The sequence below is a fragment of the Periophthalmus magnuspinnatus genome, chromosome 8 (genome assembly GCF_009829125.3).
Source record: "Periophthalmus magnuspinnatus isolate fPerMag1 chromosome 8, fPerMag1.2.pri, whole genome shotgun sequence".
Taxonomy (NCBI): Eukaryota; Metazoa; Chordata; class Actinopteri; order Gobiiformes; family Gobiidae; genus Periophthalmus; species Periophthalmus magnuspinnatus.
In genome coordinates, this window is record NC_047133.1 from 2,798,672 (window position 1) to 2,825,016 (window position 26,345).

General features: G+C 39.5%; 3 protein-coding genes across 5 annotated transcripts; 1 reads left to right on the forward strand and 2 right to left on the reverse strand.

The window, feature by feature from the left end:
• Positions 1 to 212: 212 nt before the first annotated feature.
• Positions 213 to 16,229, reverse strand: usp7 (ubiquitin specific peptidase 7 (herpes virus-associated)). Of its 3 annotated transcripts, none has more exons than XM_033971783.2 (31): positions 15,262 to 16,229; positions 12,917 to 13,021; positions 12,552 to 12,750; positions 12,267 to 12,405; positions 12,071 to 12,159; positions 11,880 to 11,988; positions 11,663 to 11,793; positions 11,402 to 11,456; positions 11,238 to 11,318; positions 11,059 to 11,149; positions 10,901 to 10,983; positions 10,593 to 10,702; positions 9,942 to 10,098; positions 9,545 to 9,689; positions 9,338 to 9,468; positions 9,127 to 9,261; positions 8,807 to 8,908; positions 8,620 to 8,725; positions 8,321 to 8,413; positions 8,173 to 8,240; positions 7,971 to 8,071; positions 7,737 to 7,890; positions 6,004 to 6,071; positions 5,600 to 5,708; positions 5,442 to 5,519; positions 5,262 to 5,362; positions 4,958 to 5,057; positions 3,947 to 4,066; positions 3,180 to 3,251; positions 3,009 to 3,099; positions 213 to 2,030 (listed from the first exon to the last, which is right to left on the reverse strand). In XM_033971783.2, the coding sequence occupies exons 1-31, from the start codon at positions 15,338 to 15,340 to the stop codon at positions 1,924 to 1,926; spliced, it is 3,309 nt and encodes a 1,102-aa protein (XP_033827674.1). In that variant the 5' UTR covers positions 15,341 to 16,229; the 3' UTR covers positions 213 to 1,923. The 3 variants fall into 3 exon arrangements, with proteins under 3 accessions (XP_033827674.1, XP_033827672.1, XP_033827673.1); XM_033971781.2 differs by having other exon boundaries at positions 9,921 to 10,098; XM_033971782.2 differs by having other exon boundaries at positions 5,600 to 5,702; positions 9,921 to 10,098; positions 15,262 to 15,498.
• Positions 16,230 to 17,149: 920 nt separating this feature from the next.
• hapstr1a (HUWE1 associated protein modifying stress responses a) lies at positions 17,150 to 22,976 on the forward strand. The gene is made up of 5 exons (XM_033970573.2): positions 17,150 to 17,556; positions 18,578 to 18,658; positions 19,208 to 19,275; positions 19,343 to 19,553; positions 20,580 to 22,976. The coding sequence occupies exons 1-5, from the start codon at positions 17,361 to 17,363 to the stop codon at positions 20,873 to 20,875; spliced, it is 852 nt and encodes a 283-aa protein (XP_033826464.1). The 5' UTR covers positions 17,150 to 17,360; the 3' UTR covers positions 20,876 to 22,976.
• Positions 21,598 to 26,122, reverse strand: dctn5 (dynactin 5). Its single transcript, XM_033970574.2, has 6 exons — positions 25,953 to 26,122; positions 25,724 to 25,792; positions 25,528 to 25,646; positions 25,202 to 25,313; positions 24,609 to 24,711; positions 21,598 to 24,532 (listed from the first exon to the last, which is right to left on the reverse strand). The coding sequence occupies exons 1-6, from the start codon at positions 25,998 to 26,000 to the stop codon at positions 24,435 to 24,437; spliced, it is 549 nt and encodes a 182-aa protein (XP_033826465.1). The 5' UTR covers positions 26,001 to 26,122; the 3' UTR covers positions 21,598 to 24,434.
• Between the last annotated feature and the right edge of the window lie 223 nt (positions 26,123 to 26,345).

The window sequence follows — 26,345 nt, forward strand, 5'->3', positions numbered from 1 at the left end:
ATAATGAACATGCTCCCAGTTTACGGTCATAATATTCTGTAGCAGCCTTTGTACTTAGCTTAATCCACGCACAAATGTGTACACCAGTTTTTCCAGAACAAATACAAACAACGCACTAATCCAAGTAACTAAGACAAATGGATTATGAACCAGATTGAGCAGATTCACGAGAAAAGAGGCGATAAAAAAAATAACCATGCATATTTGAACCATTTTGGCAAGCAGCAAAATAAGGTTTAATAATTAGTTTTTTATAGAAAATTTTATTCAACATACATTTTCCAGCAAAAAGGCAATATACAGGAGTAGTTGTCGTACACTGCTGCTACACTGAGGAATTTAACCGGAAAAGATCAAATTAAGATGTGATTCTGCAGGCCATCTTTGTACTGCACTTTTTAACAAGACAAAACCAATGCAGTTAAAAGTAAAATCCAATGTAACAGAAAAAAATAATTAATGGTACATCAGGAACGCAAAAAGAAAAAGGAAAAAACCTACACACAAGAAATATGAACACCTGGCTCCTTCTGTACCCAACAACAAAGGCGTGTGTTTCTCTGCAATTTTACACGATAATATTTTTAAATATACAATTTAAATGTTGTCTTTACAGAGCAAGCGAATAGGGAGCATTCCATCTGTGCTTTAAAAGAAAACAGAATTCATAGGGCCAAAAGTGTTTCCTACGATGCTGGTTTTGTCTCTACACAATCCCCTTTAGGCGATTAGTTAACTGCAGCTCCCTACCTAAGCACAACAGCGCGGATTACTGCTCCCAACCACCAAAGGGCGACAAAACTCACGACAGGAGACAGACAAACGTACAGTGGGTACGAAAAATATTGTGTGCGCACGTTTTGGAGTTCAGAGGAGGAATGACAAAGGGGACAATAATTCCCAAGTAGGACAAATACGTCCGTGCATGTTCTTTCCAAAGTACTGGAGCAACCCCACTCTACATCCTGAGAAACCTCGATCCTCTATGATAAGTGCTAATGTGCAAGATGAAATACAGACAAACTTTCTTCCTTTGTTTTCCTCATTTATTTTAAACAGATGCTGTGGTGGTTTATTATACAAGATCTGCAGAAAGAGACAAAGTAATCATTCCTGCAACCAAAGTAAGTGAGAGAAATGTGGCTTCAACATGGAAATACTGTTTGTCACTAAAGGATTGGAGCAGGAAAAAGCCATTCAAACTATCGAGCCACGCTGGCCATTTCAAACAGGTGGTCTGAGACAGTTTTCAAAGAGCCCGTTTAGAATCTACCATCCCATAATCCTTTGTTTTGTCCCAACATATCCTCCTAGCAAGCTCCACACAGCAGCATAATGCCTCTTCCAAAAAAAAAAAAGAAAAAGAAAATTAAAAACAACCCCAAAAATCTGTAGGGAAAAAGCTGGTGAGGTGAAAACGAATCCCTAGCCTAGAAGTTTACATAGATATTTATATAGATTTCAATTTTCAAACTGTGCTCCACGTCATCTCTTCAGGTGTATGTTATAATAAAATCCAATTTCATTTGTCCCGCTTCCAGACAGGCAAAAAAACAAGGTAGAAGCCAGAAAAAAAACACACAAAACAACTGATGTGTGCCCCAAAACTGAGGCAGGCGGTAAAAAAAAAGAAATGGTCAAAATGGTGAGCTGGGGGGTGGTTGGTGCAGTTTATTTTGTGGTTGTAGAATAATCCATCAGCTGCAGCAAACATCCTTATAGCTGAAGACCAAGTGCCGGTGTAGAGCTGTCCAGGTGTCCAGGCGGGAGGGGCGTTCAAGGGCACACATTCAGTCTGCACACTCATGCACTCACTCTCTCCTCTCTTTCACGCGCTTGGTTACAGTCTGTGGTTATGGTGCCTTGAGGAAGGTAGGGAGGAGCAGGAGGACTATGTGAGGGACAAATAAAGGGTGACTGTTCTTAGTTGTGGATCTTGATTGCTTTCTCCAGGTAGGTGTAGCGCCCTCTCTTTGGAGCTTTGTTGAAATGATCCAACCCTAGCCAGGGCCGCGGGTGGGACATGTTACCTGTAGAAGAGCCACAAGTCCATAAAGTAAGAGCTGTGATCAACTCAATCTGCATTTTCTCACAAATATATTCACAACATAAATCTAGTGTTTTATGTCTGATGAAATTATAACAAACTATTTATTTAGTTCAGGTAAAGACCAACACAAGCAAATACTATCTAAGGCCCAATCCAACTCATTTGTACCCCTTTTATTCCCTAAGAAAGAGGAGTTAAAGGACAGGGTGAACAACACTGGACTTGACTCATTGTTCCTGAGAAAAACGTACAAAACAACTATTTCCACGAGGTGTGGCATTTTGCGGCCCCACAGAGGAGAGGCAGTCCTTGTGCTCAAGTGCTTTGACCTCTAAGACAGCAGTGATCTGAATGTGAAATTAAATACAACTCGTAAATGGCCTGGATCTATCGCTCTGTTAGGGAAAGTATGTAAACTCCAGAGTGCAGCAGGACAGACAACAATGCAAAACATAACTGTTCCACTTTGTTTGCCATGTGGCACTGTAATCTGCTCAAGTGCTTACTGGTTTATTTCACCAGCGCATTTCTGCCTTTTACTAAAACTCCTTATACCCCTTGGATCTATCATGTATTAAAAAATAAAATATATAGGGACAGAATATTGAGTTAACTGCAGATTAACCATAAACCAGGAGAGCAAATCTGTAATCTGACAATTACTGGACCCATGTATAAAACAAAAACTGGCACAAAGTTCAACATCTTCTTTGTCACTACGACTTAACTGAAGTGTTTTTTCCCACAATGGCTTCTGAAAGATTGAAAGAAATATCCATAGAGTGGAAGCTGCAGGTGTGTGTACACTAGCATCAAACTCATTTGTGTACCAATGACAAAAGTGAAAATATAATTCTGATGTATATTGAGGAAACAAACATTTGTCACTTAATACAAGTAAATATCCATTGTTTCTAGAAGCACCACTGGCATTTTAACAACATGAAAGATTTATTACCTGGCTGTGGTTCAAAGTCCTTCAGGTTCACTTCGTACTCATCTTCAGTGATATACTGATGCCGTCCCATCATCACAATGGCAAACTTAAACTGGAAAAAAAGGAAATCAAATTTCAATGTATAGATAATAAACTAGACAGTAAATAAATATAATAAATAAATAAATATACCTTCTCAAATTCTTTCTCCTGGATGTCTAGCATTGTCTGAATCCTCCTCATCACCTCCCGGAAAGGTTCTCCCTGAAAAGAAACAAATTGAAAATTAAAAAAACAAAAAAAAAACAAACTAGGCGTTAACACATTTTTCATCCTTTAATTGAAATGAAAAGTACACATTAATGTGAGCCTCCCTCCTCCAGCGTGAGCGTTTGTGTCTGTCTGCTCTCTGCTGTTCGACCTGTCTCCTTCCCTGTGTGCGTGTGTGAAAGGACAGTTTGACAGTCTGCTGCTTGGATTTTGACTCAAGGGTTGTTTTTACACTGAACCATTGTTCTCATTGAACTGTGAGTCAGTGAAAAGTGACAGAGGCTAGACCTGCCACTTAAGGGCAGAGCTCCACTGTGAATGAGCCACTGTGACTTTGTGATTGACAGACTGAGCAGCACCTGCTTGTGTTGAACAAAAGCAACAGATGGGACTAAATTCTAAATGGACCATTTATTTTAATAACCTATATGTAGGTCTAATAAAAAAATAAAAACACAATGAATGAAAAGGTATGACACAAAATAGGCCTGTGTAAAGCTGAATGGACAAAACACAAGTTATTATAAAGTGTGTTTAGCTCTAATTCAATGTTTAAAGTGAATGCAGTATGTCCAAATAGACAAAATGGTGCATTATAATAGTGTAATTGTAATTGAGGGTCACTTTCTTTTTCCAATATTAACATTTTAAGCCAAAACCAAGGAGACACTGATGTTTGACAAACAAACCTGTCGAATCTTTAGCAAGAAGGGGATCCCGAAGGTGCCAAAGACCTCTTTGTGGAAGTGAGCAACAGGAATGAGCATTTCAGTGTCCTTGTCCAAGTCCACCTGATCCAAGGGGATTTCCTAAAAGAACACAAAAATATACAATATTAAAATGTTTATTCCATGTGGGGCCTTGCAATAACAAACATCTGCGAGAACAGCACAGCTATCTGGCAAATGTTCAGATTTATGCTGCCCCCCTGTGGCAAAAACACCACATATGTGAGTCTGCAGCAGAAAGAGACAAAGACGGACAAAGCCTATTCTTTGCCACCCAGGGCCGCCTTTGACATCTGTAAACTGTGGTTAAGCTGTTCACTTGGTCACTGGAAATGGTCAGACTTGTAAAAGTAGAATGACAAAATCAGTTTCAGACAGTCCTCAAGTCAAAGCCACTTTTTCATTAGTTTCACTCTGTCCATCTCATACTCCATGAGCCCACAGTGTAAGTTCTTTATCATCCTCTTTACTTGGGTCACCCTTTTACGTTTGTTTCACTTGTTGCTTGGTTATAACAAAGCTTAAATGTCTAGGCAGTGTTGGGCCTAGTTAGTACTTGGATGAAAGACCAACGGGAAATCCAGGTGCCACGATGAGGCAGCAGTGACTCTAGTGCAAACTGTTATTGTGTTCTTAGGCAAAACACGTCACCCGCATTGCCTCGTATGAATGTGGTGTTTGTGTGTGTGGATGGTAATGGTTAGAGGAGCAGATAGTCCAGAGTGACAGCTTTGCTTCTGTCCGTCCACCCCAGGTAGCTAAGGCTATAATAGTAGCTTACCACCTCGGAGTGTGGACTGAATCAATAATGCAAGGTAAAGCGCCTGGCATATTTTCAGTATAAACCATTATTAATCAATGTGAAAGATTTACAGACTGTCAATTAAAATGCTAAGTTTGAAGACCCAATTATAAGTGCATGTACAAATAAAATGATCCTGTGGTATTTCAGATACAATACTCAGGACTGACCTCTATTCTGAAGGTGCGACTAGCAGCTGGAGATAAACATTCTAGAAGCTCATCCTCCTGGTGAACTCCTATGATTTTATAGCTTACTATCTCGAGCAGCCTGCAAAACAGAGAAGGATAAAAACCATTTAGCTTTTACCCACTAACACTTCAGAGGGAGAGCACATAAATGGAATGCTAGATAACATATTTGACATTTCATTTGAGGCACCATAGCGCTTATGGCTGTAAACAAAAATTAAGACTTCACATTAAAAGCAACATTCACAAATAACTAAAAACAACAAAACAAATGTCATCACACCTGAGCTTTTCAGAGCCCTTTTCTGAGAGCTCCACGGCTTTTTTACATTCTTCCAAAAGGTCCCGCACACAGCCATGCTTGTCAGGGTAGAGAGTGATTTCCTGCTTAAGCACAAACAAGTTGGTTATGCATCGGCTTGAATCCTCCATTAGGTTTCTTAGGAAAGACATAAGACAATACCTCTTCTCTGAATTGACTGTTGAGCCATATACATTTAAAACTCCTCCTGTTCTCAAAGTCTGTAATCTTCATCTTCAACTGTAAAACCACAAGGAAACATAAGCTTCAGATCACTTTTTATAGTTGCATCTCAGGAAAGGAGCATGATTCTTTCACACCTGCTGGTAGTAGAGTTTCTTGGGCTGCCGGGGTTTGAAGAATTGCAGCAGATCCCGTAACGTTCCCTCATAGTTGTGTCTGAGAGGATTCCCTGGCCCGTCCCTGTACCTAGCCACCACACCACCAGGCAGGGGGGAGGAGGACCAGAGGGGAAAGGATGGATGACAAAATGTGAGAGGAAAAAAAATGAGAGGGTGAAGCCAGTGGAGAAAAAAGGAGAGCGGGAAGGGGTAGGAGGCACAGGAAGACAAAAGATACAGGTGGGGGGGACAGGTTACGCAACATTTCTACTTGAATTTGTCCAAAAAAATGTAAAATGCTTAAACTATACAAGAACCCCAAGTTTAAATGCAAGTGCTGGGGAACATGTTTCAAGTAAGAGCAGATGAGACAAGCCTCCTACCCCTGTGACTTGAAGAACTGCAGCAGCATGGGATCTGTATTCAACCTCTGGGCTACGGTCTTTGCCACCTAAAAATGGACAACAGCATCATCAAAAATCACTTCGTCAGGCATGAAGTTAAAATTTAAGTAAAATACAAAAACAAAAGCAACAATATCACATTTACATTTCCAAAAAGTTGTATGGCTGGAGGTTCATGAAAGATGCTAGCTTGCCCCCTACATTCGAAACTATGCTGTACCACATAATCTGAATTAAAATAAAAGATAAGGGTCCCAATCTTGTCACTGCTAACGTTCAAAAAGCACATAGTCAGTATGGACTTATTAGGAGACACAGGCACAGGAAATTGAACGATCTTTGCAAATATGGAAATCTTGAAGACTGGTTCTACTCCCCACGCTCTGCCTCAGTGCTCGCTCCTTTCTCCCACTGCGCCATGAAGTTATTGCAATATAACATAATAATCATTTCTTAACTAGATTAAATATAAAATTATTATTATCTGAAAAAACAAAACATTACAAACATACTACTTTTGGTATTATACCACATTTACTGTTGTAAATGTAATGCGTATCTTTAGATGCAACATTCTGCTCTTCTGCTTAACACCACTGGTCACATAAGACAAAGACTTCTGCGTTTAATGTAAACACTCAAAGGTAAAGACGTGTGTGTGCCTTTAATAATCCACACGATCAGAGCCTGATCTGGCTCACTTGGTTGTGTGAAGCACAAATAGAACCAATGTCTAGTCTAAGCGAGGGTCGCAGCTCACGGGATACGCTCCACATCGGAGAGGCGGCTTCTCTGCTCCAAGCCCAAGGTTTTATGTGTGCCACCGCATTGGACCTCATCACACACATGTCCGTTTCACATGCTCTGCCCAGCTACCTCCCTGGCAAAAGGTGCTCTGCCTCTACCAGGGAGAACACACATCTTGTGCATTCAGCGGCGTTTGTCGAGTTTACTGGACTATACTTTATTTGTCACAAATAAAACTGGACCACACATGCAGCAGATTGTTTCATGTTGGAAAATAAAACTCTGGATTTATGCATGAGTTCAAAGGAACGCAGAGATGGATGACACATATAAACTGGTGGGGAATATTTCAAAATTTTACGCACAAGGACTGCTCTGGGTGAATTCTATTTGAACTTTTAATGCTCTCTTCCCCGTCATTAGATTTTTCCTTTTAATGAATGCTTTTTATCCATGTAATTTTATTTGGTTATATTTGATTAGGCAGTAGTTGATATTAACCCTTTAAGGACTGAGCACATTATGGGCCAGTATAGGTCACCTAGACTTTTAGATTTTTGTTAGCCATAAAAATCATATTAAAGGAAGTATCAGAATTTACTGCATTTTTTCACACATCTACTTCTATTTTTCACTTTCATGCGTATTTTTTTCTTTTGCGCATCGAATAAATGACTGGGAAAATCCCCGCAGCACCCGCGCTCTCATTCGTCACCTTCGCAGAGCAACAGAGGCAGATTACCGTAACTGACGGAAAAATGTTTAAATAGCCCCGTGTCTCCGCTTTGAGACGCTGTTTGAATTTACTTGAGAGCACGACTGGTTGCCTAGGGTTGACTAGAAAATATATGCAGAAAAAACTTCAGTGTTTAAAAGGGAGAAATGTGTGGAAATACATGGTTAGACATGAATTATTAGATGTAATAGGTTTCATTTTGACCTAAAGTATTGAGTACTGCGAGTACCTGAAAGTAGTTCATGCGGTTGGAGAGTGTGACCACAAAGCCAGGGTCATTGTGAATGGTCTTGTCACAGAAGATGACATCCACTCGGTGATACAGATCTCGAAAATAGTCCTTTGCAGTCGGCAGCTCACTGCTGTCATTCTCTGGGTCGTCCCTGTATGGGCAGGAGTGCAACAGAGTTACACAACAAGAAGGACAAGACTGTACGAAGAACAATGTTTGCAGGAGACGTACTTCTGGAAGACAATGATGTCCCCATCCATGAGCTCGTCCAGGGCCTTGTCTAGAGAGACATCATAGTCCTGGATTCGCTCTGTTAGATTGGGCTTTACTTCCTGAAAACAAAGGTTGAAATGCGTAAGCAAATAATGTGTTTCACACAGAAGTGTGAAAGGAATGACTGTACCAGTGAGTATGTGATGCAGGAGCAACTCACCTCATAGAGGATAAGACTAGTTTCCTGCTGAAAGCCTGCCCTTTCACACATGACCGGCAGCAGGTCTCCTACACAGAAAGAGACAATGTGGTAAAATAAAAGTGTTTTTCTCTTGGATAATCCATTACGTACTGTCAGAACAACTTACTTATTTTACAGGATATAGGTGTGTAGATATGTCCACAATAACTTAAGCTTCTGGTTTTGGGGTCGTACATCTTCAAGAATAACATGACATCATCTGAGGGGAAAGAAGTCACTAATGAGTAATGTACTCTTTTATAGCAACTTTACAGTACCTTGCAGTGTAAAACTGGCACTTTCGTCAGGCTAATCAGAATCATTAATTTTCTACTCTGTCAAATAAAGACACTGATCACAACACTTCATGCAACATCTGGTGAGCTTCTCACTGCCCAACGGTATCAGAGTCAGCGTAATACTTACGGTCTTTATCAAACTTGGGTAATGTAGCCCCACTGGCAGCCATCTCCGGGTCCACAGTCTCCAGGAATATTGTCCAAGGATTCTCATTATCACTCAAATCAATCATCTACAGATGCGAAGAAGTGTTTTCAGTTTTTCATCAAATAGGTTTGAAAAGTGTACATTTGTCAGTCAGCGAGTCACTTACAGACTTGTTGCAGTCTGCCTCATAGTCGAGCATGGCAGGCCGCTTGGTCCCGTTGCTCCGAGCTTGCATTGGCCAAAGCCTCATCTGGTCTTGTGGAAAACCCTGTAATGCATTAATTGATCAGCTTTTTTATTCAACAAGTTAAAAGTTAAAAGAAAAATATGTTAGTGCTCTTAAACAATTGCTGTCCTTGTTTGAGTGGACTTTCCTGTTTACCTGCCCTGTGTAATTGTATACATACTTGCTGTTTTTACCACTGACTCACTTCTTTATACTTTTAGAAGCAGTTTACAAACTACATGAGCTCAAATAGCACTCACCATGGTCTGGGACAAGTTTTGGACAAATTCTTGTAGAGTGGAGCTCTTGAGGACTTTGAAGACTGTGTACTTGACCTTCTCCTCGTCATACATGTCATTGCCCTGGTGGCCGCAGAACTGGTCTTCTGTCACCATCTTTAATTAAAATATAATGATTATAATGCTGATTATAAAAGCAACATAAAGCCATACATGTGGGTGATTGCCGTACCTGGACCTGCATATACAGGTGGGCCTCCTGACGCTCCTTCCTCTTTTGAGCCTCCACTCTTTTCTCCTCCTGTAGACGCTCCACTAACTGCTGTGGGATGTCCACATCAGTCATGGGCTGTAGAACCTCACCTGATACAGAAGTGAATGAGTATTACACAACTGAACCTGAAGACACCAGGCAAAGGACAGGGCAGAGGTCACTTACTGAGCTTGGACTCTCTGATGTAAACCAACATGTATGCATTGGTGCAATGGCGCACTGAAAGGTCATCGTCATGGCCACCATAGTTATGTTCAATAGCTTCCTCCTTTGTGCACCGCGAAACCACATCATCATCAAACTTGCACCACTGCAAAACACAATGATGGTTAAAAAAAGCCAAACTAACAAACTGGGATATTGCAAATGTATTTTGATCATAAGTCTCAGATTAATTTACAAACAGCATGCACTGACATTAGATAATGTACAAATATTCTTAACATTTAGTATAATTAAAAAGTGAAGTGTGTTTGAAAACAGTTCCAACATGAATCCCAACCAGTGTTTGTGAAAAAAGTAGAATAAAAATTGTTCTCACTATTGGTTCATTGAGACTCACTTTGCCGTCTCCTTTTGGATTAAGATAGACGACGTAGTGACCTCCATGGTTGTCGCCGCTGTGCACGAGCACGGCGTGTAGGATGTAGTTGGCTGGGTCCTTGGAGTCAGGCTTTTGAAGAAACTCATCTAGAGGCAACTGATCTGGAAACTCAAACCTAAAAAGAGAAAATAAGAAATGACAAAACTGTCTGATGGAAAATTTGATTTCACTTGCAACTTGTATTGGCACAAAAACGTTCTTTCATACTAGCAAAAGTGTTTTATTTAGACTAATATGAACACGAATGTATGTATTTGGCTCAGTCTACATGTTCCATCATGCACCAGGTGATTATGTGCCAGCCCACTTTGATTATCTGATCTACACCTACAACTTTAAATCTGCTCTGGGACCGCCATCTTGAGTTTGACCTGATGAAGGCAGAAGGGCCAAAACGTGTTGGGGTGATTTTAACTTTATCTGCCATGTGGAAATAATGGCTTTTAATTATTTTGTACTTTTTGGGTGCCTCATTTTTTTTCAACTTTGTATTATTTCACACTAGTTTCCAAAAAGACCTATATGTCACTTGCTGCTTGCACATGTCTGTATGCATGCTTCTGATTTTTGTAATTGAATGTAGTCAGTTACCCCCTTGACGATATTTACCTGTCATTGATCTTGATGTTTTGGTCGGTTTGTGGGTCATACATGAACCTCATCAGCTGCAGATGAAGGATCGGGGGAAAGGTAAGAAACTTCACTCCCTTTTCAGCTTCCTGTGGAGTAAACAAGCATATGGTTCTGACATTCCATTGATATTTACTGTTCTCTCAATAGGTCCTGCACTGTTTCAAACTCAAGCAACATAACACAAAATTTACAATAAGCATATGCCATTATTATTCCAATTTACTAGATATAGCAAGTGCCTATAAAAGATCACAGAGAGAACACAGAATAAAGCGAGCTCTGACCTGAAGTCCATGTTCCCCAGCATCATATTTATTATCACCATCCAACTGTTCAGTCGCAACATAGTCTTTGAAAGACTCAAAAACTACAAACAGATCAAAACCATGTTAGAAGATGAAGTAGATGAACTCTTTATTTCTTAACCCATAATATAACTTACTGTTTTTCTTTCCTTTGATGCTAAGCTGAATGTCATAGTAGTCTTCTATTCTCTCTGATCGGTAGTCTACATGTTTACACTGGATATATGACTAAAAAAGAAAAAGTAATTTATCAATTTGCAAACACCACATTGATAACCATTATTCAATTCAACAAATGGATAACTTCTGTACATACCACCATCTTCCCCCTGAAGAGCTTGGGGATGGTTCCCTCAACACAAGTGCCTTTCATTTTGTTCTCCACATTATCTAGGAGCTGCAAACATATGCACACAATACATAAATAATTAAGTAGACATTCACATAACCACATGTTTAAGAGCCGCATATGAAACTCACCACTCTGCACAGTTCCTGTACATCATGTTGCATGAAGCTGTCAAGTGTTTCCCAACTTCAAAAATGAAAATTACAAGTGGTTAGATAATTAATTTACAGGTCAATGATGCAAAAAAAAAAAAAGATACTGATTTTATTACATATGTTGACTACTACTAAAAAGAAGGAATATATCCAACACAATTCTATTGGAAGCTGAAGGCTCAATAGAACATGTATGTTCATGTCAAGCAATGTAAGAAAACGTTTTATCTTGTTTACCCGAAGGACTTTGTGAGTTTCTTGGTGCCAACAGGTTTGTCGCTATGTTGCAACTCATAGAAAACCCTCTGTAAGGCCAGGGGCACACTCTTGGACGAGTCATCGCCCTCTGTGGGCATCATGTACACCGCCTGAGCAGAGTCAAGAAGACAAACCAGTTTCTAAGACTTTCTGCAGTAAAGTAAAGATATCATATCAGAGTTAAAGCTTAACTTACCCGTCTTAGTTGATTAGTGAAAAAGAGGGTTTGTAACAGACTATTCATATAGCATGTAGCTCCTTGGTTTTTGAGCCCAACATAGCCTGTGTGTTTCTTGGAGTCCCAGCTGATAACAGAAAGGTTGTATATTCATAAAACTTCATCAACTAAGTATCAACTAAGGCATCGTTATATTAGGAAATACATACGCGACTCCGTGAGGAGCATCAGCCTGAACATAGACTTCAAAAGTGACTTTGTCATCTTCAATGAAACCTCTTTCTGGGTCAGTCACATCCTAAAATGCAAGAAAGTGCTGCTTAATTTTATAACAGACAGGCAGAAAACAATGGAAAGCTACGGTTAAATCAGTGAAAAAAACAATATATTCCCATAAGCACTTACACTCCAGGACATGAAGTTTGAGAAGCCCCAATCATTCTCTTTGTGGAAGAAGAGATGACTGATTCGACGACTAAATGACTTTTCATCATCTTTGTAGTGAACAATCTTCAGCATGGCCTGTGCATGACATGACCACGACCTGAACCAAGATGATGACAGAATTTAACAAAGACTAACTTTTTAGTTTGTTGTTCTTTTACTCAATACACTCACTTATCAAACTAATAAGAATTATGCAAGTTCTAAAACTCTAGCATATTTAACAGGATGACACGTAACACTTACGTAGAATCGGACTCTGCATTACATTGCAGGAAAAAGCCTACACTCTTTTGGTGTGGCCTGTCAGGATAGAAGCGTGGCATCACCATTATTTTCCATGGAAGGTTTCGGACGAAGCAGGACGGGCTGAGTACCGACTCACTAAGCCGGCTGAAACGTTCCACTACAAAGCGAAACGTTGCCTCAGAGCGCCAGCTGGTGTCTGTAATACAGAAAAGGAAATATGAAAATGTCACTTAACATTGTATATAATATTTTGTATTTTAAATTAATAATAATAAAAAACTATATAATCAGGGCTTCACACAACCTGACAAAGGTTTAGCTTTGTATGTTAAGTATTAGGTATGTTTTGAGTTCATCCTCACCATCCTCCATGTCCTCCTCTGTGTTATTGTGTCCATCTGCCATTGCCACATTACCATTGATCACTGGGTTGGCAGGGATTCTTGGAGGCTCATCGGTGTCCCCAGCTGTAAACAGACAAAAATGTAAGCATAGATGTTATGTGATGTGTTTGGTTATTTATTTGGATATAAACTAAATCACAAGTACCATGTTAATCAAATAAAAGTATTGTCCAGGAAAAAGTGTTTTACTTGTCCCACGGGTAAATTCTCGTGTCAATATTTCAGTTGTAGGCACTTTAATTTGGCAATTTGACTGGAGGTGCTGTCTGTTTAAATAGTTAAGTCCTTGAAATCATCACAGCAAAATAGTCCATCTTTAAAAATGACTTCTGCTATATGTAACTTCTGGTGGACTATTCAATTACAATTTTTATGGCTTCAAATAAACCTTATATATAGAAAGATGTTAGTGTGGATAAATACATATATTTTAACACAAAAAACATTAATCTATCACAGATTTAACCCCGTTTCCTCTAATGCAGACTATACTTCTCACAATTAATTTCTAAAGTAGCTTTGCCTTGTTCCACTGTAGCTGTTGTGTTTTGAAAGATGTTACAATTTGTAATGAGAAGGCATTTTACCGTTTTGCTATAATACTAAACATGTTAGAAACAAACTGAAGTCTGGTGAAACAGATTGATAAGTGAATTCTATCGCACACACTGATGGCCCACGCGAGTCAAAATGTCTACAAGAAAGCAAACCCTTCGAGCATCTGCGGGCTGGGAGACGTTTTGCTCTTTGCACCTTAGAACTGCATTAGATGCTTGCATCAGTTGTTTGTCTGATCATATATAGTAGTAACATAAGCCACTGCAAGCTCGTGCAGTTCATAGACTTTTTAAACGTTACATGCGCAAATGACGCAGTGATGCTGAGGACCTTCTACACTCCCAACATTTTACTGCTAAAGGTGAACGGGGCCAATACAACTTCAATTGTTTGTTTTCACTCTAAGCCATAAAAATAGTGAGCCCATATAAACATGGATCATTAAAAATGGCGAGCTCCATGCCGTATGCTATTCATACAATGAAGCAGCAAATCCCCGCGCTGCTTCAGTGCGGCCTGGCTCCTCTGCAGCGGCGACTATCGACACATGCCAGCACTGCTGCACAGGACACACTGCATCATGCTGCTCTTTCACTAAACAAACATGTTCTTTTTATACTGCAATATGAAGAAGTGTAAAAACGACCAGATTGACAGTTAAAGTAAATAAACAGCCAACGTTAGCCGCTAGCCCAAAATACAGACACTGCGCTGTCCAGGCCATGGCTAACCAGCCGTTAGCCAGGATGACAGATAGCAAACCGGCTAACAAGACACTTATGAAAGAAACCTAAAAAACTCGTTTCCTCATAATGGGCATTGGAACATACACAACAATTATGATGGCATCATTATATCGAGGGCGAAAAACTGAGTAGAATATTGAACGCAACAATATACAAGCCTCCATTTTGGATCGCCACACACCCCCTCAGCGAGTGTTAGCTCATCTGCTAACTAGCATGCTACAGGCAAATAAACGCAACAAAACAACACGTTCATTACTCAGTAATTGCTCAGTAGTAGATTTGCTTCACCTTGCAATAAACCTACAAAGACGATTGGAATATCAAGGCTAAAACTGAGTCACTTTAATTTTAACGGAATGTTACGATCCATTTTCTGTGGATACAGGCCCATAATAAGAATATTAAACTCCATGATATAAGTGAACGTTAGATTAAAGAACATCTGCAGATTACACCAAACTGCAAATATGAAAACAAAACTGATCTGCAACAGACATCAACAGCCCTGAAGTGTCAACAACCCAAGAAGATTCATTTACCTGGTGCTGTTTTCATAATAGCCATATTTACCTCCTCACCAGCTGAAAAGTAAGAAAGTTGCTTTCTGGAGCAGCAGCTTGAAAGAACAAAGTCAGGGCACTTCCATTTACTCCAACTTTTAGTTCAGAATGCTCAGTAATGATGAACAAAGCTGAACTCAGTTTGTGTGGCTTATTGAAAATGTCTGCTCTGAGGATGGCGTTGTTATGTTGACCTTTTTACCCATTATCAATAATAGAAGAAAGTACTATAAACGCCCTGGCAAACAACGCAAAATGGGGTCAGCTGCACACAAGTATGCTGCAATGGACGCAAAATCAGCAGAAATACAGCTATCGAGGGTAGCATTGGGCCTTGTGTTTACTGTAGGTAGACAAAAAGTTAGTGATGGATCAGTAACACATTTCACAGCTCTACTTTTCTGTTGAAACCGTGTGGGTCCATGCCTGAGCTCACCTTCCATCTCCATGTCCTCGGGCTCGCTGAGCTGCTGCTCGCCGGCTTTCTGCTGCTGCGTGTGGTGATGGTGGTTCATGTTGGCAGCGGCGGTGTCGGTGCTGATGGTGCGAGGCTCTCGATGATCTTTGTTTCCTTCGGTGTTGTCCGAAGGGGGCTCGGCCGTGGCTCGGGTTTTTGGCTGCTGCTGGTGAGGTGTGGTAGGATGCGGAGGTGGGGTAGTCAGGTCGAGCCTCGGCGGCCGGGCCTGCTCTGCTGCGCCCTCGGCCTTGTCCGCTGTCAGCGCCGGGGAGTGAGGAGGGGAGGTCGGCGGGGGAGCGGGTAAAGAAACGCGGACGTATTTGCTCGCTATTCGCCCAATCTCGGCGCTTTTGGTGGGTGCAAACTGCTGTCTGACGGCGATATGGTGCTGCTGTTGAACCACAGAGGCTGGCCCGCTGAAATAAGCTAAATCAGTCAGGCTTTACCCCGGGAAATGTGGGGCAACGAGATAACTTTAAAACACGACCTGCAATTGGATGAGCAAACACCCTGTTTATAGCAGACCTTAAGCTACCTGACACTAGGCAGCCAGTTAGTGATATTGGTACAACAACAATCAAAACAACGGCTCATTTGCTATTGATATTTAACAACTTTGCCTGCAGTATGCCCAGTCCGTACGTTCCTCCAATTGTCCCTCGTCTGGGGCAGAGCGCAGGGAAAAGCTATCCATTCAATCCAGTTTCCAACACGGAGAAACACAAACGTTAATGCTGAAGTTCGCGGCCTGAATTTAAACAAATCCCCACTGCGTCCTAACACAGTAAACACGCAAATGCTGCAGCTTGTTGCGTTTGTAGCGGATCTGTTGTTTGTTAAAGTATTGTGCCCGGTCTACAGCGTTAGCATAAGCAGCTCTCAGCTCCTCCCGTGGTTCGTGGTTTGTGATGTGTTGAGTCTCAAGTAAATCTCAAAATGGCGGCCGCGCTCTTCTCTGAAATGTCACATCCGCATGGAGCACGGAGCATGGAGATCCAAACACTGCCCATCCCCGAATACCATCATTTTCACTGCCAGAATGTGCATATAAGTGTCCAGTGTGAACATGTGCACAGTTTACACTCGCGCTAATGCTTTGTAAAGGAGAAAACATAATCCAGATTGTTTTGAAAAGCTAATTTAAATGTAGGAAACAAGGAAAAATAAGACGCACAGTTATGGGCTACAGTGTAAATATATTTTTAGATTAAAAATAGAAACTGAGTTAATAAAATTGTTAAAATATTTATTTGATAGAGATAGGGCCCCATGATTCGGGTAACTAACATAATGGATTTGCTCTTTTTTGTTGTGTTATCGTATAATGCAAAGAAAAACAAATCAAGCTAAATTAAAAAAAAAAAAAAAAAAAAAATCATGCAATAATTACGTGTCAGGGATGTTTACATTACATCAGTATTATTTAGTCTGTGAAGTGGAGGCTGAGAAAGCCTGCACTCAGGGCTGTGATGGCAAGTGACTAAATAGCACCGACTAGTGTACATTTTGTGTTCTTTTCTTTCTCTTCTTTTTCCCCATTCATCGCATCTCACATTTATCGCGAATTATCAGACAAATTAGTTGAAAAAATAAGTGACAGTGACGTAATCAAAGTGGAGGTAATATAGTCAGTATTTTAGTTTGTATTTATGCATTGTACTTTTTAGTAATATTACACTTATTGTTCACTTAATATTACACATATTCTGTTCTACTACTGGGCGCAGTACTGCAAATATTCAGTAAAATATCATTTTGGTGAGTGTTCTTTTGTATAGCTCATGTGTCAGACAGGCTTTTAGCGCCCGCCCCTTAGCCCGCTCTCAGCCAATCAGAGGAGCGTACGTCATGACGCTGGGCGGGCTCACGCGCATAACAGGCTAGTGTGCATTGTATATATCCCGACGTCGACAACTAAGAAAACAGTGAGCTAAGCTTATCTTCACAGAGGACTTAAGTCCGTAGCACATTCCGCTTGTTCTGCGAAGTAGTTGCAACCACTGCAACCTGTGTTAATATTTGTTAAACGTTATATTTTCTTAACAGTATACTGTTGCGTCGTCGAATAATTTCATTAAATGGAGGAGAAGAAGGAAGAGGGGGACTCGGAGATACAGGAGCACGGACCTGAACACTGGTTCTCAAAATGGGAGCGGCAGTGTTTGGCCGAAGCCGAGCAGAGAGAGCCCCGGGAGGAAGAGGCCGAAGAGGAGCAGGATAAACTGTGGCATCTGTTCCAAAACTCTGCCACCGCCGTAGCACAGCTTTACAAAGGTCCAAAACTTACTTTGTCTGTAATCTGAGGTTCAGTGTCATGCGCCAGCTCCACAGACATGACAGACTTAAACTATGTGGCATTATACAGATTCATGGCAATTATTTATGTTTAATATGTTTGACTTTGGACACAGATTATGTCCTTTTATGTCTCACGGAACAGACTCTTAAGAAATCCCCCAGTTTACTGTAAGAGGACACTTGAATGCATCTGGTGTACTCCCACTACATCTGAACATTTAAACATTATTTTAACAATGTCCAAATGCGTCTGTCACTAAAACTAAAGCTTTGACGGTCTTACTGTCTTTTACAGTCGCTAAAACTTGATGTAGCTCGTAGCCTGTAGCTGACAGAGCCTTTTACAGCTCATTTGTACTTTATGCGCAGGAGTTTACAGTTATGACGATTTTGATGCTATTGACACTTTTTTACTTTTACTTTGTGTGTCATTCCTACGATCTATAATGAAACCTTATTTTAGGCAGAGAATGAGCTTGTTTGACACTTTAAAGTTGAGACAGCAGCTGCGTTGAAAAGTGGTCTGAAAAGCTCCCGTAGCCACAAAATGGCGAGAATATCAACAATCGTCACTACGCGACACTTTGACACTCAATAATTTCATGTTTTGTCACATGTGGCACGAAATATGTGTTGTTTTAATATTCATAAACAATTGTTGAGTAGGTTCAACTTTGTATCTCGCAGCTGATTGAGCAGATTCAGAGGAACTGCAAAGACCAGCATAAAAATACAAAATGGCGAGGACCTCATGATTTTTTTTAAGTATTATTTATTCTATATCTTCGTCTTATTGTGTCTTTTATGTCGCCATCAGCAAACACATGTGTTCTGCAGGACAAACATGTTTGACACAGCTGTGCACTTGACTGCTGAGAGGACATTTAAGTGGAGTGGAGTTACTTTTTTTCAGTCTATATTCTATTACCCAATAACATTAGGAAGTGCTATTGCAAAAAATGTTTTAATATGTAATTGTGTTTACTTTTTTCCACAGATAGAGTTTGTCATCAACAAGGCTTGTCACTGTGGGTGCCATTTCAGAATGCTGCAACAGCAGTTACAAATCTCTATAAAGGTAAATCTGACATGGGCCTGTCATTTACTACTATATTGTTCTATGTACAACAAATACAAGATGACATTTTTTGCTCAATATTTATTGTCTGTAGGCTACATTTTATTTAAGATATGCCTTTATTAGTCCCACAGTGGGGAAATTCCAGTATTGCACTGCACAGTTAAAGAACAGAAGGAAAATGGTACATGCAATAAAACAAGATAATAGATAAATAGCGTAAAATAAATAAAAAAAAAAGACTTAAAAATAAAAAATAAACTTAATAATTAAAAATAAATGTCTGTGTAGACTCTCAGTCATCCAGGTCTGATCCATACCATAGCTTGTAGGAGTGAAGACATTCACTCAGTTCTGAACTGAAGAAGCGGCTTGGATGAGCAGAGAAACGTCTTCACTCCTACAAGATTTGTCCAGTTGACAGATTTAACTTCATTGTTTGCAATTAAAAATAAATAAAAATGTACACTAGTGGAGTACTTTACATGCACTTTATCTTTTCATGACCTTTTCTAAATTCTGTTTTTATATAATTTATCACCCGTGAAGAAAGTATAGAGGCTCATCAGAGGAGTTTTGATCGTGGCATTCAAACTGGTCATCAGCGTCGAAATAAGGCAAGTCTTTTTTGGCTTAATTTTGTCTCAACAGAAAATGTTATTTACAGTGACTTCACTATTTCAGGACATGTTGGCTTGGGTGAAAAAGCGCAGAAGAACCATCCGCAGAGAGGATCTTATTAGCTTTTTGTGTGGCAAAGCACCACCCCATAGGGGTGGCAGGACCAGCACACGTCTGACCGTAGTAGCTCCAAGTCGTGCCAATTCATCAGCAGAGACCGGCTCCTCTGTAGAAGCAGATCTTCAACCTTTCAGGGAAGCCATTGCCCTGCATGGTAAGGGTTGGTTATTTGACAAATTCTTATTTCAGTTCACAGTGAAATAATGACTGGTTGTTTAACACGGTTTGTCTGCTGAATTACCTGATTTATTTGTAGAGACATTTGCTGCTGTGTTGTTGCATGTGACAACACGCTTGTCTGTCAGTGACCATACTTTGCCACATGTGGCTCAAAGATAAGGTCACGTTGTGCTTGAAAGTTGGCCAATGGCGAGAGAGTTCCTCATTGGGTTAGCTCCTCCCTTGTTTGTGTGTTAGGAGAGATATGCTGCTTTTATGTGGTGGTGGATGAATCGTAAATGACTCTCCAAGCTGAAGCGTCATAAACACCGAACCAAGTTTTTTGCTCCGCTCAGAGAAATGGAAATTCTGGAAGCTGCATCACAGTGGTCTGTGATGATTGTAAGATATTTTTTATGAAGTGAACTTTAAGCCTGGGAGTACTGTCAGCACCTTCTAAAAGATTATTTGCTTTAAACGTTGAGTAACAAATAGTTTTCTCAGCATTCGGTGCATGAACCAACAGTTGAGTGAACGAGCATTTCCCTGCACGTAAAGGTGTGTTGGGCATTGATTAAAGTTGCCTTTTTTATTTCCATAAAAGATTTGATAACTGACATTGCATATTACTCATTGGTAGTCTTGTGATTCTGATTAAGGAGTTGATGAGGGTACAGTCATGATGAGGAGGGGTAATGTTAGGTATTCAGTGGTGTGAATTACAGTGGGGTGTCACAGACTCAGGTCGTCTGTGTCCTTTGTAGCACTGAATCACTCTAGGTTATATTTTTGAATTTTAAAACCATTTTTGTGTTAAAATAGACCTACAATGTACAGTACCTTACGATTACATTTCACGGTGAATGAGTTGCTACTGATTTGTCAATGGACCTAATATTGTCTGATTGTCTTACTGCAAATGAGTCAATTCTGTATTTCAATTTATTTCATTTAAATGAGTTCACTCTTAACCAGTGGTTCAAGGTATTTACTATCTTGTGTCCTCTTTCTATGTTTTCAGGTCTAAGTGGGGCAATGGCCAGTATTAGTGTGCGCTCTGGTGCTCCAGGGTCTCCCACACACATTAGTGGCAGCAGCAGTAATGGGGCAGGAGCAGGTGGAGGGGGGTCGTCGGGCTCAGTGTGCCGCTCAAGGCGGAATGGCCTCCAGGATGTGGACCTGAATACTTTCATCTCTGAGGAGATGGCACTTCATTTGGACTCTTCCTCTGCCGGAGGAACCAGGAAACGAAATTCCAACCAATGTAGTGATGTCATTACAGACTCCCCAACACATAAACGTAATCGGATGATCTGATATGCTCTCTGCCTCTGTGAAACGGGAGTGTGTGACTTGTGAACTCACAGCCGCTTGGATTCTCTGCTGCGCACAAGAATATATCGGCTGAAGTCCGTTTGCTTTTCAGATATTGGCTGTTGTTTCATCTCCTTGTCGTGTTTCTCTGTGGTATTACTAGGAAATGGGAGGCAATGAGAACCATCGGTGTGCAAACAGCTGCTTGGAAATGACACACACTTCTCAGGAAAGGACTGGGAGGTGCAGAGTCCTTCTAAAATTAATTTTGAAGATTTGGAGATTGTTACGTGGCACTTCTGGAACATCCTACTGTCCTACTGCAATACTGTGGGAATTAACACAGCGTGGCAGGGTAGCATACTACATCTAAAGCTGCTTATCAGTACTCTGTGTACAGTCTGTGGCTGGGAAGGAGGGACCCAGTGAATTTGTCAAACACAAGTACCACTCAAGAACCCTTCTCCCAAATCTTAGTGAGTCACTTAAAAGGGGCTCTGAAGCACTTTGCTCCTCTGAAAGTGAACACAACTTGATCTCCTACAGATGTGCCCTTTCCATATTGTGTCATCCATTCTCACCCACTACCTTAAAATGGAAGTGAGAGCTGTAATCAACAGTGATTTAAAATGGGTTGGGGGCACAACTTGTCAATCTACTTGAGAATGTTTTGTTTTTTTTCCTGTTACATTGGTTCTGGGTATGATTTTTGAAAGTTTTCTTCATTAACCTCTTTTGGTTGAGCCAAGCTTTGTATTTTGCACCTGCCAGTGTTGAATTAGCTTTGATGCCACTGTTTGCAGTAGTGCTTGCCATGTTTATTCTTTATTAAAATGTATTCAGGATAATCAAAAGGAAATAATGCTTTTAGTTAAGTACAATTACAGACTATGATGGCCTGTTTTGCCTTCGTCTTACCCTCAAAGCTGCTGAATTAAGTGACTGGGATTATGAGTTGCAATAACAATTTCTGCACTTTGTTTTCACCTTTTTAGTCATGCAGTTTAATCAGCTCTTCCATTCTCACTTGTAGCCATGTCGAACTAAAGTAACCCAAAACCTTTTTAGATTCAGATTTTGATTTCATTTGCCAACCTGTGCTGTAACAAACACCAAAATGGTCCATTTCTTTAAGAAAGATTCAAGGTGATTTGTAGAGTTTAAAATTGAATTTTGAAATATTTCAAAGCTTTAAAAACTGAATTTATCATCAGTCACATTTACAATTCCAGATTTGTGGTATTTGTTTTATTATGAAACCTGGTTCTTCACGTTCAACTTGTCCTTAACTAAGTTTTAATTACAAGTTCATTTATGTTGCTGATTTATATATTTGTCAGACAACCATCCCCTTTTTTATTTGGACTATGAATAGTTCAGTGTTTGGAAACACGTGTAGGGCTGCAGTTAACAATTGAAAGTTTACTTATCTTTAGTAGAGTATGAATGCATATAAATCAAAACTGAACACTACGGATTATAACTTTTTTGTTTTGTTTTCTCCAGCAAAACAATTCTGAGTACATATCAGTGTGTCATAGTAAAAAAAACATAACTCCATGTTGATCTTGTGAGTTATTGCAGCCCTAAAGTAAAAATTATATATTCTACTTCTCAATCTAGCAGTTGTATCATTTCGAGAATGCTAAATTAAAAACTTAAATTAATAAACTAAGTTTATTAATTACCAATAGACTACACAATCATTTTCCAGTTCTCTCAGTTCAGGGGTCTTCATAATGAACCATCTGTCCCCATCTTCTCTTATCCACTTTCTCAAATGCGAATAATTTGATTACTTTGGTTTCTGTACATTAGTATCTTAATTTTGCATTTAATTCACAGAACTATAAAGCTAACAATAGTTAAACAATCACAAACCCATCTCTTTAAACCACTGTTTGACTTTGACCTGTAATGCTCTCCTCCTTCTCTGAATGTTTGAGTTCAGCTTGTGTTTTGACATTTGCAGGCCTTATTCTCAAAAGGCTATGACTTTTCTTCGATATGTTGAATTAGTAAATAGTTAATCTAATAAATTAACAAGAAACTGTTCAAATGTGGTTCACATTGTAAAATAAATTATCAAACAATTTGACAAGCACTGACTTATTGACTGAAGTTTTTTTTTTTTTTTTTGCTTTTATTCTAAAATGTTTTGTGGTTTATTTTCTCATTGGCCCTTATCACATCTTTAAAGGGCATTTGACTCTCTAAAACAGTTAATATGATTACATTTCACATTTTACTAAAAATATTGCCTAATTTTGTTTTTTTCTGGGTGGACATGGGCAGCAGATATGACATGTAAATGTCTAAATTACACAATAGTTATGATTTGACAAACAAATAAATGACAACACCTTTATTTTGTTAAATCATCGTTTACACTCAGAAAAATGCCTTACTTGTGTGTGAATTGTCTCTGCATTTTCAACATAACTAATGATATTAGGTAGAGGTAATTCATAGCTACTTCCTGTATTTTCTACTTTTCTTCACAAATTGCTACTTGACTGATCTAAAATCAAGATAAATATTTATCTCAGGTACTATCCCACCAAACCAGGTAAGAATGAGATAAATGTATAAATCTGTCACACACTTTAGAGGGCCCATATTACACTGTTTTCTTATCTATGTTATGTTTCTTCATCACAAACATACCTGGAATTGTGTTTTGTTTCATTTACGCATTCATGTTTAACATGCAAATCCTGCATATTTAGGCTGCGTTCTCTCAAATCGAAAACACTGTTCCTCCTTGCGATGTCATGTGGTAATATAGGAAGCGCTCCACTGTGGCAATTCCAGGTCTGTATGGAGTAGTACGGCAGCTGTTAACTTTAAAACTACCCTGACTAACTAATGTGGAACAGAGCATTTTCAGCTTTGGAGATGTAGACAGACTAATAATAAAGAATTATTCAAACATTTCTGAATGAAACAAAATACAACTCCAGGTCTGTTTTTGATGAGGTAACAACAGTATAACATGGGTTAAAGCGCACAAGAAACCATTTTGTGTGATACAAGGCCTTCAAGTTATAACTGCAACAAACCACAAGATGGAGCCATATCAACAGAATGTGCATATTAAAACCCAGTAACACAATTCCATATTAACTTCTTGCTTTTATATTACACAATCTGGTTGCCATTGGTAGGGTCTGTTTGTGCATTATTGTGTGTCATGACTAGTCCACAGTATATGACAGCCCGCTTTCATTTGTGATTGTATTGACACTTAAAAATTGTGTGAATCAAGCTATACAGGGGTGATGATGACTGCTTCCTTTATTTCACATTTCTAGCACATTTAACAAGATAATGCACTATCAATGTGAGGCACTGCAAGGAGTGTTAGATAAGCAAGATAATAATAAATAAGAAAACAAGGATATTTATAATTTTTGGTCCATTACTAAATTACAACTTATTCTTAGATCGATATCCTTCAATAGTAAGTATCTTGGCTGACATCTCGGCATATTATGAGTTCATGGGTTGATTTTTGGGTACCTCCTGTGGAGCTCTGGAGGAGGCTGTGCACAAGTGACACTCAGATCTGACTGAGGGGCAGAAACTTCTGGTAATAACTCTTAGTCACATCGATCATCAGGTCCTGCGTACACTCCGGTAACTCTCCTGAAAACAAACCTGAGTAAACAATGCAAAAATTAGTATAACTATAATTAATCCATTTATCCAATATAATAATGTGTGTTTGACTGACCAGGACAACCAGAGAAGACGGTGAATGGGGGAACCACAGTCTCTGGTGGAAGTACCGTATTGTCTAAAATCTTGCAACAATCTTTGAGCACGCAACGACGACCCTGCACACAAGTATATTGATTAACAAGACTGACAAGATTAATTACAATCTAATCAAAATTGAAATGGATGCAATTAGAAAATTGCAAGGGCTGCAATTTTTAGTATAATAATTTCCTCCACAAAAAAACAAAATGTCTAATTTGGCACAAAAATGGCTAATCTTGTAGTATGGATCTGTACCGACATGTTCTGAAATGTCATCCTTGTATTAGTTTGTCAGTTCAGTTTACAGTATTTTGGTCAATTCTTCTGGAGGTGTTGAATTTATGAACTTGGAACAGTATTATATTATTGACATATACATCACAAAACTTCAGAAAAATCGCAGTTAGATATTTTTCCCAAAACTTACAGCCACATCGATGAATCATAAGACCAAATAATTGTAGAGTTATAAAAGCCTAGCCATTTTTTTTTCTGTTCTGGTTGATCTAGACCTGATAAACATGTGACTTTAGCACCCAAAGCAAAATAAAACGTTCAACTCACTATAACACAGTTCTTCCCAATGTGAACATATGACCCGATCTGTGCCGCGTTAACCACACAGTCTTCTTCAATAAATACATGGTCCCCAATGTGCAGAGGAAAGAAGGCCACCCTGGAGGCAGACACAAGCAAATATCACTGATACATGGTCACCAATGTGCAGAGGGAAGAATGCCACCCTAGAGGCAGACACAAGCGGGTTTGAATACAACTGAAATGCATTACTATCTTTCTTTGTCTTTTCTTTATCTATCTTTGGTAAATGGTTACAAGAATACACTACTTAGATACTGTACTTGATGTATTAGTAATTAATACAAAAGTACCCTTTGCTGAATTTTTTAAAAGGTGGTCGGATCACGCTTCTGCTTTTCACAACACAGTGTCTGCCCACCCGGACGTTTGCCAGATCGCCTCTGATGATGCAGTCGTTCATGACAATTGCCTAAAAAGAATACATTAAATAGGTTGTGTGTGAAATGCAGTTAAAGTGTGCATGCTAGCTCCAGAAGAGACGCTTACTTTGCCGTTTAGTACGATGTTTTGACTGCCACATAGCACTGACTGTCTGCTCACTTTATTGCCAGAAGCCTTAAAAGAATCACACAAAAAGTAAGGTTAAGGATATTTTTGCTGAGTTACAATAAAAAACTGCACAAAGGGAAAAAACAGTTAACTGGAAAGCAACGCCCAAACCTAAGCAGCTAACATTAGCATGATCAGCTAGTGGTCGCTGTCAAAAAGGTGTTACCGTTTCGATGTATTCCGCCTTATTGTACAGTATTTCGGACAACTCCATGACCGAAAACTCGTGGAATAAGCCTTTTCAGTGAGAATATTCCACGGGTTTATTAGCTCGGGTGTGTGTCCGCTCCTGGCACCAGCTCTCAGCTAACTCTGGCTCCTCTACCAGACAAGACTAAACTAATCGATCATCAACATCACAACACGGATCATAGACGGGCCAAACTAAATTAGTAATCAAATCAAAAACATGCTTAGTGTCCTTTGAAATATAAGACTGGGTAGTTTACAACATTTGTTTTGGGAGGGACCTAGAAAAGTTTGCATTTGGGGACTGACATAATGATTTTACGTTATGTACATTATATTAATTATTGTTGTTGTTTATTGTTGCTCTTGT